The sequence below is a fragment of the Cetorhinus maximus genome, chromosome 29, assembly GCF_964194155.1.
Source record: "Cetorhinus maximus chromosome 29, sCetMax3.hap1.1, whole genome shotgun sequence".
Taxonomy (NCBI): Eukaryota; Metazoa; Chordata; class Chondrichthyes; order Lamniformes; family Cetorhinidae; genus Cetorhinus; species Cetorhinus maximus.
In genome coordinates, this window is record NC_135907.1 from 22949095 (window position 1) to 22961776 (window position 12682).

Here is a 12682-nt window from a genome sequence, read left to right on the forward strand (position 1 = left end):
AAGACTTTGGAGTGGGACTTAAACCCACAACCCCTGTCTCTGAGGCGTGAGTGCTACCCACTGAGCCACAACCGACAGCCCACTGTAAGCTAATTACAACACTCAAGAGCTAATGCCTCCTTATCAACGTATCAATTATTGTTAGATATTTTCATACACACCACTCAGGAGAGAGGTAGTCCAGTTAAAAGCTAGACAGATAGTGATGAGCAGAAACTTCAATAAACAAGCAAACCTAGAAAGAATGCTCTATGCTCATACTTTAGTTTTTGCTGAAGATAATTTAGCAGAGGTCAACTACAAGGTCATGTGATTTACGTGCTCTTTGACCTTGGGTTCCAGCTGTGTTTTTGGCAGTAACGCGGGACAGAAAAGCAGCAAGAGGTCAAATGTCATATGAAACCAAACTTAAACGTGTTCACCACAGGGATTGTAACTCACTGATTGGCAGTCTGCCCTGGTTGATATCAGAGAGCGAGTTCCCCCCATCACAGTATTTAACTGCTTCTTAAATTAATCCCGGGGTTTTCACTCCCCGACCCGTGCTTTGAAAAGTTTGTTTTTAATCAAGTGCTGAGCTTTAACAAGGGAGGACTGGTTCTGTCTTGAGTTCGGGGTCTACGTGGGGTTTCTTTAGGGTTGCCTGTTACCTTGGACTGTTGTTTGTAAAAACCATTCCTGTTTATTTACAGATACGTCTCAGTACTCTACACGAGGTGTACTTCTGCTTCCCAACCAGATCTCAGTCTCTTTATCGTGTGACATTGCATCAGTAGTTAAGTCAGTATCAGGTGCTCCTGACATTAATTCTACACCAGAGGCAGCTGAAGGACCTGCCATCAATGGGTGGGAGAACGAAGGGAGGTTGGATTTAGACAGAAGGCTGGAGTCAAGAGGAGTGGTGGGTTCGGGAGGGGAATGTTAGGCTGGAGAATATTGGAGAGTTAGAGTGGGATGAGGCCATGGATGAAGATAGAGATGTTGGGTTGAATGCACTAGGCATTGGGGAGCCAGTGCAAATCAGCAAGGAAGGGTAGACAGGCAAACAGAGCTTAGTCCGGGACGTGACACTTGTGGCTGAGTTTTGAACAAGCTGGAGTTTAAGGAGAGTGGAGAATGGGAAGCAGGGTATAATGGAGATCTAATTCTGGAGCTGATAATGGCACCTACATAGATCTCAGTGGCTGAGGGTGAGGTTGGGGCAGAGATGGACAATGATTCGAAACAGAGGTAAGCCATCTTTAGAAGAATGAGAGGTGATCTTATTGAGACATATAAGATCCTGAGGAGATTTGACAGGGTGGATGTGGAGAGGATGTTTCTCCCTGTGGGGGAGTCTAGAACTAAGGGACACCATTTAAAAATTAGGGGTCTCCCATTTAAGACTGAGAAGGGGAGACATTTTTTCTCGCAGAGGGTTGTTAGCCTGTGGAATTCCCTTCCCCAGAGAGCAGTGGAGGCTGGGTCATTGAATATATTCAAGGTCGAGTTAGACAGATTTTTGATCGTCAAGGGAGTCGAGGGTTATGAGAGGGAGACAGGAAAGTGGAGTTGAGGCCACAGTCAGATCAACCATTATCTTATTGAATGGTGGAGCAGACTCGAGGGGCTAGATGGCTACTCCTGCTCCAAATTCTTGTGGTTCTTGTCTCGATAATGAATAGCATCTGGGGAGCGAATGGTTAAAGGTCAACTCAGGGTGTTAAGGTTGTGAATGTCTAGCTCAACCTGAGACAGTGTCTGGGAGGTTGGGGTGGAAGAGCCAGTGCCAAGTATTTGGTGGAATGCCAACACAATGGCTCAGGTAATCCCAGTGGTGAGCTAGAGGGAAATATCGGACAAGGATCCTGAGAGCATGGAGAGAGTGTAGAGAATGCTGGGAGAGATAGAGCTGAGAATAATGAGACAGAAGTGAGGCGCTGGCTTCTGTCGGGTGTGTATTGAGCACCTATAGGAGTTGGCAGGGGGAAGTAGATGATTCATGCAGTACCAGACGGGAGCAGGTTGTCAACATTGACTATATATATATATATATATATAATGCGTTTCTCGCTCGCACATAGTCTGTGCAGTGTAAATTGATCTCAGACAGGGAATCAAGGAACAGAGCAGGAAATATCAGCCTGAGCTCCAGCTCCCTATCACTGGCAAGTCCCTCTACCCTATTGCTAAGTGCGCTGTGTGAAGTTTAAGCTGACGACTGGATGAGGCTTGGCTGTGATGCTGGCGTAGCTGAATAGTTTGTCAGGGCTTTTATGAGTGAGGTCCCCAGAGGGTCACTGCCCCATCACAGAATCCCTACACCAACACCTTTATCTTTGTGGGGCTGAGGTGGGGGTAGGAGAGAGTACCCTTCCCAACAGGCTGTTATCTCTTTTAGGGATCTCTTTACAATGGGGTAGCATTCTCACCTCTAAGAGTCCGGGGTTCGACATTTCAGTCATAGGAATGGGTGCAGTCAGAATTTGAGATGTTGACTCTTGCTGCCTGCCCATGTGTCCTACCAATCCATCCTTTTTACCTTAGTTTCGTTTAACCCTTTCAACACCTCAGATAGTGCCGTCCCCCACTTTGGCCAGTTAGCAGTGGTTTAATGGCAGAGTGAGGAACTCAGTGCACGGGTGTGAACACAGCGCTCTCCCTGCAGGGGCAGCAGAACTGAAGTTTCAGCCAGCGAGAGTGACCAGAGACCTGAACTGGGCCAATAGATCAGGAATTGGCAACTGTGATCTAAGTTCACATGTTCAGGTTTCATGATGACGGTGTGACCTTGCTCAGAGTACCTGTAGCCCTGTTACTGTATTGGTGTTTATTCCCTTGAGAAGCCAGTCTATGATCTGAAATCTAAAGGTCTTCATTTGTATGCCTGGGGAAGATTATGTGACTAAAAGTGGCTTAAATGCCCTCCAGCTCCTCCACAAATAAAACAGGATATTCCCTTCAGAATGTGTTTCAAAATGAAACTGAAACCTTAGATAAAGTCCCTTCTCAACGATGGTCACAGTGCTGATCTCAGGAACCCTCCCCCCGCCGTGGACATTACCAAGTCCCCCTCCCTAGAATCAGTGGCTAGGAAATCAAACCAATTCTGTCTCAGGGAGGAAGCACTGACATCATAACAAAGGCAGACTTCTGATGGAGCTGAATTGCCTTAATGTTCGAGCACGGCAAGGGCATTTGTACAATTCCAGAAAGAAAGACTTTCATTTCCATAACACCTTTCACAGCCCCAGGCCATCCCAAAGTGCTTTACAGCCAATGAAGTGCATTTTGAAACTCAGTCACTGTTCTCATGTAGTTTATGCGACAGCTAATATGCACACAGGAAACCCTGACAAACAGCATTGTGATAATCTGTTAGTATTTGGTTGAGGGATACTGGAGAGAACTCCCTCGTCTTTGAATAAGACAATGGGAGCATTTCTGTCCACCTGAGAGAGGCAGAATAGGACTTAGTTTTAACAGCAGCTCTGACAATGCAGCTCCCTCAGTGCTGACACTCGGAGTGCCAGCCTAGATTAAATCTTTGTCCTGGGCCTTGAACCCAGGCCCATTCTGACTCAGAAACAAGAATATTACCCTCTGAGCCACAGCTGACAGCATGCTTTAAGACAAAATGGCAGGTGTTTGTTAGTACAGAACTTAAGTATTGCTGAAAAGGCGAGTATGTAGGCCGTACATCCCAAAGACTGGCAGATTGTATCAAACAGCATGTCCCAGCTGCTGTTCACAACGGGCAGGGTACAAACCGTACCCAACCAGCCTGTGCTTGCAAAACTCAAAACACAGTGTCCAACATTAGATGTGATTCCACGATTGGACATTTGCTAAATACTCCTCAATGTGCTAAGAATTACCCTTGTGGCGCATTTGCGTGTACTGGAAGCCACATATATGAATACACAGGGCCCTGTTCTTTGCAGACAGAAAGAACATATATACACATTGCGCCTGTTTCAGCTAAACGAAGTAAGTGACAGCCATTCGCTGACCCATTCCTCAGGGCCAAGCTGCCTGGTTTAACTTTCAAACAATGCTTTGTAGTTAATTGTCAGTCACCATCACTGGTGTACTCTCCATGGCAATGTCTCTACCAATCAGAGTCCACTTGCCAACCAATCAGCGCTCTCTTCTCATACAGTATAAATTGTTGTTTTTCCCTTATATTGGTATCCTTGCGACGTGTCCTGCTGAGTGCAAGGTGAAACGCTTTGACACGCCTCTTCCTCAGCAATACACAAAATGACAGATTCTGGACCATAAAGACGTTGCCGTTGCTTCTTGAGGCCCCCGTATATCTTCAAATGGTGTTGGAAATCCCCTGAGAAAGCGTCTGTGGCACGTCACAGAGGTCCATCACTGGGAGAGAGTAAGATCCATTCCCTGCTGGTGAATGTGACTCGAGGACTGAAACGATTGAATAGGAAGCGAGAAACCCTCTGTAACGAGGGTCGAGTTGGAAAGGTTGTGAGACTCCATGTGTGGCCGCGTGTGCAGGAAGTGATAAAAGCACTTGTAGCTGCATGAGGCATACCTTTGTTGTACCGACTACTTAAAGTGAAATTTGCCATTTTATTTGGAATATCCCCTGCCTGTTAACTAATGTTCGAATTTAATTGATTATAGTCGGTTTGTTGCAGTAAAAGTTTTAAAAAGTGAAATCTTGTTCAGCAGTTTTTTTTTTCCCGTTCATGTTGTGAGGGTTCCATTCTTTTCAAAGTTAATGGCCTTTACAGGGGTCGTAACAGTTTGCCTGAAATAGCTGCTGAAGAAGGTTTCCAATGATGCAATGTCACGCAATCCTGATCAGCCCCTTCATCCGCCAGCCATTGATAACAGAGATCTACGTTTGCCTGTTAACAACTCGAACTGCGGTTTATAACTGAGCGGCGACTGTACACTGAAACCTCCAGGACCGGTTAGAGTTGGGAATCAGAGATGGCTGGTTTGCTGAGGGGGAGGGAAGGCGATTTGTAATTTGCCTGCATTACTTCCAGCCCCATTAATCTCAAAATGACTGCAAATAACTATGTTCAGCGAGATAGAGGGGGTGTCTTAGTCATAACTTTTGTTGCAGCAGCCTGCTTGTGAATTCCATTCACCCTTCAGCAGCCTAAGCTAGGTGTGAGCTCATGGAGTAATACCATTAGAGCCGCTAACATCAGAGGAAAGAGGAGCTTTGAGGAAAAGCTGCTGGGCTATTGAAGATTATATAAGGACAATTAGCAAGCATTGATCCAGGGGTCACATTATTAGCAGCACTGAAGGAACCTCCAGTTAAAAAAATTTGTAAATTATTATTGCCGTACTGTAAGCTTTTTTGTACAGTTACTCATTATAAACTGTTGTTAATTTTTTTAAGTATAAAAGAAAAGAAAAAAATTAGCAAGTTAGGAATAAGAAGGAATAATAATAATAAGGAATCTTTTCTCTAGACAAGAGAAGGCTGAGAGGTGACCTAAAAGAAAGACTTCCATTAATATAGCGCCTTTCACCACCTCATGGTGACCCAAAGCGCTTTACAGCCAGTTAAGTGCCTTTTGGAATGTGGTTACTGTTGTAATGTAGGAAATGCAGCAGCTCAATTGCGCACAGCAAGCTCCCACAAGCAGCAGTGTGATAACGACCAGATCATCTGCTTCAGTGACGTTAATTGAGGGATAGATATTGGCCTGAACACCAGGGAAAACTCCCCTGCTCTGCTTCAAAATAGCAGCCATGGAAAGTGCAGGAGGGACCTTGGTTTAGCGTCTCATCTGAAAGACAGCACCTCCAAAAGTAAGCTGGGAGGGCCAATGTTTCTGTTCTGTGCTGAAGTCTCTGGAGTGGGACTTGAACCCGTAACCTTCCAACTCGAGCAAGAGTTGCCACACACTGAGAGCCACAGCTGGCAGACATTTTTAAGGGAATGCAAAAACCACGGACCCTAAAAATAAGAAAAATGACGAAAATAAATTCCATCGGGAATTCAGGAGGAACATCTTTACCCAGAGAGTGATGAAAACGTGGAACTCACTACCACAGGGAGTGGGCGGGGTGAACAGAAAAGACGAATTTAAGGAAAGCGGCAGAAAAACACTTGAAGGAGAAAGAAATAGATGGGTAGAGGGGTGAGGGAGGTTGAAGAGGAATGGGAAGCACATATAGCGCATAAAAACTGGAATAAGCCAGTTCGTAAAATTATGGAATCATAGAAGTACAGAATGCGGCCATTCAGCTCGAAGTGTCCATGTTGACTCTCTGCAAGAACAGCCTGGCTAGTCCCGCTCCCCCACCCTTTCTCTGTAACCCTGGAGATCTTCTCCCCTCTGGTGCTTACACAATTCCTTTTTGAAAGCCGCAATTGGCCAAATGACATAGTTCTGTGCTGTAGACTCAGTGTGCCTCCTGGTAAGGGAAGTCAGGGGAAACTATTACTGGAAAAGTTTGAGTATGATTGTTGAGCATGTTGCTGTGGGTGTTCATTGAAGCAAAGGGTTCAGGAGACAATTAGATGTGTTTCTGCGGAGAGTAGGAGGTTGGTGACAAGTTGGCTTCTATTACATTCCATTACCAAAGGCAGTGTTTTAACAATGTTTAGAATCTGTAAGGAATTGAGGCAAGGACAGGACTTGTAAACGGCAAAATATCCTAATTGTACAAAGTTATTGTTTCAAAAAATTGCACTTGGAATCATATGGCACAGAAAGAGACCATTCAGCCCATTGTATCTGTTCCAGCTTTTTAAAAGAGCTGTGCAATTAATCCCACTCACTGGCACTTTCCCCCTAGCCCCCTGAATTTTTTTTCAAGTGTTTATTCAATTCCCTTTTTGAAAGTTACCGATGAATCTACTTCCACTGCCCTTTCAGGCAACACATTCCACAGCATTTATTGCATCGCTGTTTGTGGGAGCTTGCTGTGAAGAAATGGCATTATCCAACACCACAACATTGACTACACTGCGAGAGCATTTCATTGGTTGTAAAACACTTTGGGATGCCCTGAGGTTGTGAGAGGTGCTATAGAAATGCAAGCCTTTGCTGACTCTGTGTCTTGTTCTGTCTCTAACAGGATGGTGGAGTACTCGCTGGACTTGCAGAACGTCAGTCTCTCTGCAATCCGGACTGTTCGTGTCCTGCGTCCACTGAAAGCCATCAACCGGGTTCCAAGTAAGTGTCTGATATCGAACTCTGTAACATGGCCTGTCTCTGCCTCGGCCTCAGATTACCTGTTGCTGAAACCCTCAATTTATTCCTTTGTTACTTTCAGACATGTCCACTCCAATGCTCTCTGGGTCAACCTCTCACCTTCCACCCTCCATAAACTTCCGTCCATCCAAAACCCAGCCGCTCGCATTCTAACACACACCATCCCATCACCCCTGACCTACACCGGTCCCCGGTCAAGCAATGCTTTGATTTTAAAGATGCGCGCCTCCCTATCTCTGTAATCTCCTCGCGGGCTGTAATTCCCCGAAATCACCGTGTTCCTCCAATTCTGGCCTCTTGCCCAACCCCCGATTTCCATTGCTCCGTGTTGGCGATCGTGCCTTCATCTGCCTGGGCCCTGGGCCCTGCAATTCCCCCCCTAAACCTCTCTGCCTCTCTCCCTGTGCAAAGTTTTGTCTGATACGCGCACCTGTGAAGTGCCTTGAGATGTTTTACTATGTTAAAGGCACTATATAAATGCAAGTAGTTGTTGTTGCAGTTGGCATTGTGTTCTATACACAGAGAGAGTGCATTCTAACATCACATCTCTTTCAGGAGACTGCCTGGTGCAGCAGTTATGTCAGTGCCCAAGGGCTTATCAATTCAGGTTGACTTGAATGCCAAAAAAAAATAGATACATGTAATTTCCAATCTCACAAATGTGATTGGCTGCACCGAGCTTGGCTGGGCCGCAGAAGCTATTGACCCAAAATGTCTTGGGTTCCCAGTCTTGGGGCAGCCCACCACTCTGATTGGCCCTTTCCGGGTTACTGGGCCTCATTGGTTGACCATTTTCAAACCTCTGGGTAGAGTTTGTGAAGGACTGAGGTGTTTAGAAGGTAGGGAAGTGTAGGGAGATTGTCTTTCGAATACCCAGTCAACATCATACAGTAAACTATGGAAAAGCATCTGTTGAAATTTAGGAAATGCCATTTTTTGGGGGAGAGTTGGAGGAGAGTTGATATATTTGGGGGTCATTTGGACTTTGTGTGATGGTGTAATGAGAGCTATAATGAGTTGGCAATTCCTTTTACATCTCCCTCCATTTTTATTTCCACTAGCTCTTCCAAAAGTGACATCCTTGACCTGTCCTGTAACCCAAAAGCAATTTGTTCCCTCATTTTCTTCCTGTCCCTGTTATCATTTGACGGGGGTTATAAGGAATTGGTTGAAATAGCCAAAACCATGAGGGAGAAAAATGGGGGTTGCGAGGCTACCCCTCTCGCTATCCCAGTTAATTTGTTCTTTAGGGGAACATTATTCTGGGTAGCACATAATGGATTATTTTGCCACTGAGGTGAAGTTGTGTCTGCTTCAGGCCATGCTAGTGTGGGGTCAGTCAGAGCTCAATTGCTTCTTGATGTAGGAAGATTGCAGACTGGGAAAAAAAAATCTTGTGAATTTTATGGGTCAAGATGAAATCCTTGGCTTCCCTTTGGTTCTTCTTGAAGTGTGACTGCTAAAGTTAGTCAGTTATTGCAGGCAGCCTAACTTGTGCGATAATGTTATTTTTGTATTGCTGGCGAGTTGCTCTCTATATTGTAAATAATTCATGTTTTCTTTTAGTATTTTGCTTGAAGTGCAATGTAACAATTTGCATCAAGACAAGACAAGATTTGTATTTGGAGTACTATTTTTATACTTGTACAGATATGCATGTCATTTAATATTTGGAGCCGGGGTAAACAGTTTGTTAATTTTCTTTTGAAATGATAATTAAGAGCAGGTTTTCAAATGAAACATATTTGTGCACTTAAATCCATCAAAAACCATCCTTCATGTAAAAACATGCCTAACCTGAATTGGCTTTGTTTCGAAGCGCTGAATAGAATCTCTCCCTATAAAACTGATTTCAACAGGGTGACTGTTGATCAATTATAATAAAGTTCAACTTCATCACTATTCTAGACTCTGACCAGCATTTCACCTCGCTCATTCAACAAAGTGTGGGTGAGCTGTCCACTTGCAGGATGCTGACACCTCGAGCTCTGAGTGAAAAGGCCAATCACGTCTTTGGAACTCTACCCAACACACAATGGGAGCCAGTACAATGGTTTTGCCTGTTTAAGGTTTTATGCAGTTGGGTTCATTGGAATCCTATAAAGAAACAAAAAGAAAGACTTGCATTTATATAATGCCTTTCACAACCTCAGGGCATCTCAAAGCATTTTAAGCCAATTAAATACTTTTGAAGTGTTGTAATTTTGGGAAAAATCGGTAACCAATTTATGCACAGAAATGTGGTAAATGACCAGATCTCTTTTTTTAATGACATTGATCGAGGGATAAATATTAGCCATGACACCAGGGAGAACTCCCCTGCTCTTCTTCAACATAATGCTATGAGATATTTTACATCCGCCTAAGGGAACACTCAGGGCCTTGGTCTAACATCTCACCCAAAAGAGGCACTTCTGCCACTGCAGCACACCCTCAGGACTGCACTAGGAACATCAAAGCTAGATTTTACGCTCAACGCTCTCGGAGTGGGACTTGAATGCACCACCTAATGGAGAGGTGATTGTGCTACCAACTGAGCCAGGTCTGCCACTTAGTCTACAATGGGACCAAAAATGAAAAATCGATTGGGATGTTCACAAGATTGGATCAGTAATGTATTCGTAGGAAGTTATCTGCAGAGATGCCAGTCTGCAGAATCTGAATGGTCCACGTACTGTTATTAATCAGGATTAGAAGTGTCTCTGTGCAGTTTGAAGTAATAATATCAGACTTAATGACTGCTTATTGTCTGAACTATTAGACTGTGCTGTTGAAACAAGATAAAGAGCTCATCTTGTCAGATAAATCTGCCCGAGTTTCCATTGATACCCACCAGATAAACAGACATGATATGAATAAGGGGACTTGGTAACTGACCACTGAATGAATAAAGCTGAGACAAAAACAGAATTACCTGGAAAAACTCAGCAGGTCTGGCAGCATAATGCTGCCAGACCTGCTGAGTTTTTCCAGGTAATTCTGTTTTTGTTTTGGATTTCCAGCATCCGCAGTTTTTTGTTTTTATCTCTGAATAAAGCTGAGCACTAGCTGTCAAGATCATCACACTTTACATGCAAGATATTTGTCTGTCTACCATTTTAAAAGGATAGGTACATCTAAGTAAACGATGAACAAGTTTAGCGTATCAGTACTCAGTGTCTATTTACGAATGTCAGCTATAGCTCATTGGGTGGCACTCTCTCCTCCGAATCAGGAGACTGTGGGTTCAGAACTCATTCCAGAGATTGAAGAAGGTAACGAATAAGATCTGGAGTATGGCCCCTTGAGCCTGCTCCATCCTTCAATAAGCTATGACTGATCAATTACCTTAATTCCCCTTTCCCACACTCTCCCCATATCCCTCAATTTCTTAGCACTCAAAAATGTGTCATTTTCTAACTCGAATCTGTTCAACAACTGAACATCCACAACTCTCTGGGGTAGGGAATTCCTAAATATTTACAACTTTTAAACGTATAATCCAGGCTGATACTGCCAAAATTCCAGTACTGAAGGAGTACAGCACAGATGGAGGTGCTGTCTGTTAGACAGATTAACTGGGCTGCTTATTTTTGCTCATTGTGGGATCATGCTGTGCACAAAATGGCTGTCCATTTTTTTTTAACGTGAAAGCAACCATTATATTTCAGAGTAGATAATTGTGCAAAGTTTAGGGACATTTCCCAGCGATTGGTATAAATTTTGCTTTCCATTAAATTTTCAAGCGCGCATAATCGCTATCAGTACATGTCACACACAAGACAGATTACAAGTGTTCAGTTCTTCACTTTCAACTGGCATCATGATCAAAAGCTCTTTCAGACTGCAGTGGCAGTCATTGCAAAAAAAAAAGCAACTGATTTATTCTATAACGACTCCATCGTGAAGCACTTCATCTCAAACATTCCTTCCAACAACGACAACACAGTTCTCAAGTGGAGGAACCTTGTTCCTGCTCCCATGGGAAGCCTGTTAATTGTGCAGATGAGGGACGGTAACAGCAAAATCCAGTGTAATGTTGAATAAATCTTGTTGGAGAGACTGAGGAGCCTGTGCACGGGGAGATTTACCTTCTGGCCTGTACAACCATTGGGATGCCCGCAATCCCTGTTTCCCCAGGTCAGCACTTTACCAGTCACTGGTTTGGCCTCAGCAAGATTATCGAGTCTAGTCTGGGGCGCCACACTTTAGAAAGGGGAGGAAATTTTCTAGAAAGATACCAGAGGCGAGGGGACGGCAGTTATGTGGAGAGATTGGAGAAGCTGGGACTGTTCTGCTTAGAGCAGAGAAGGTTAAGAAGAGATTTAACAGCGCTCTAAATTATGAGGGCTTTTGATAGAGTGAATAAAAGCATGGGTTGGAATCATACAGCACAGAAGGAGGCCATTCAGCCCATCATGTCTGTGCTGAATCTTTGAAAATGCTATCCAATTGGTTCCACTTAGCTCTTTAAAAGCCGGCACAGCGATTATCTCATTGCTGATTTGGGGATCTTGATGTACTACCTCCTTTACCAACATAACAGCAACCATTGCCGTTCAAAATACACGATTGCTGCAAAGAGATGTCACTGAGATGTGTGATAAGCCACTGAATAAATACTGTACAAGTTTGTGATTTAAAAAATAATATTTGTTGCACCGCTCCATTGTTTGTGCTGCATGATGTTGTCCAGAGGTATAATCCATCATATACCTTCATGCCCAGATCTGACAACTGAAATGAGCAAATATCATGCTAAAGCCCTGGACATAATGCCTGCAGGACTGTGTTAACCTACATTAGGCCAGCACAGCTCTGTCTTTCTCTGCACTCTGCCAATTAAGTTGCATAGACGACTGCTGCCCTCTGTTATAACAGCCTTATCTCTGGTGCCTGATCAGCATCAAGTTAAAGGAATGTCTTTTATTGACTGTAACCGGCCAACTTTGGTTCACTTGAGAATTGCTGAGCCTAATAGAGAGAGAAAGAGAATAGGAGAAAGAGCGAGCACTTTTCATCGCTGCTCCCTAGGCTGAAGAGCTAAGTCTTAGAGATGACATGAAAAGTGAAGATGCTGAAAATATGCTGCAGATCAAGTAGCCTCTGTGGAAAGAGAAACAGAGTTAATATTTCAGCTCGATGGTCTGTTGTTCTGACAAGATGCCATCAACCTAAAACGGTAACTTTTTCTCCCCCAGAAGCTGCCAGGCCTGCTGAGTTTTTCTAGCGGTTTTCTCTTTTTATTTCAGATTTCCAGCATCGGCAGGTGTTTTGCTTCTTCCCCAGAGTTTCAGATATTTAGAGGGCAGCAAATCTTTGGGATTATCAGTCATTGAGCGCATTCACGCCCGAGATCGGTAGATTTTGGGACTCTGAGGGAACCAGGGGATCTGGGAAAAGGGTGGAAAAGTGTATTTGAGGTGGACATTGGGCCATGAGCTTATTGAATGGTGGAGCTGGCTTGAAGGACTGCATTGGTCCACAACTGCTCCAATTTGTTACGTTCTTAC

The 12682-nt window shown here is 44.1% G+C and overlaps 1 protein-coding gene across 1 annotated transcript in view; it reads left to right on the forward strand.

Moving 5' to 3' along the window:
* LOC144669350 (voltage-dependent T-type calcium channel subunit alpha-1I-like) overlaps nt 1-12682 on the forward strand; it is a 178287-nt gene that overhangs the window by 9802 nt on the left and 155803 nt on the right. Inside the window, exon 3 of the mRNA XM_078531713.1 lies at nt 7054-7151. Within this exon, the coding sequence (XP_078387839.1) occupies nt 7054-7151 (98 nt within the window). The remainder of the gene's footprint in view (nt 1-7053; nt 7152-12682) is intronic.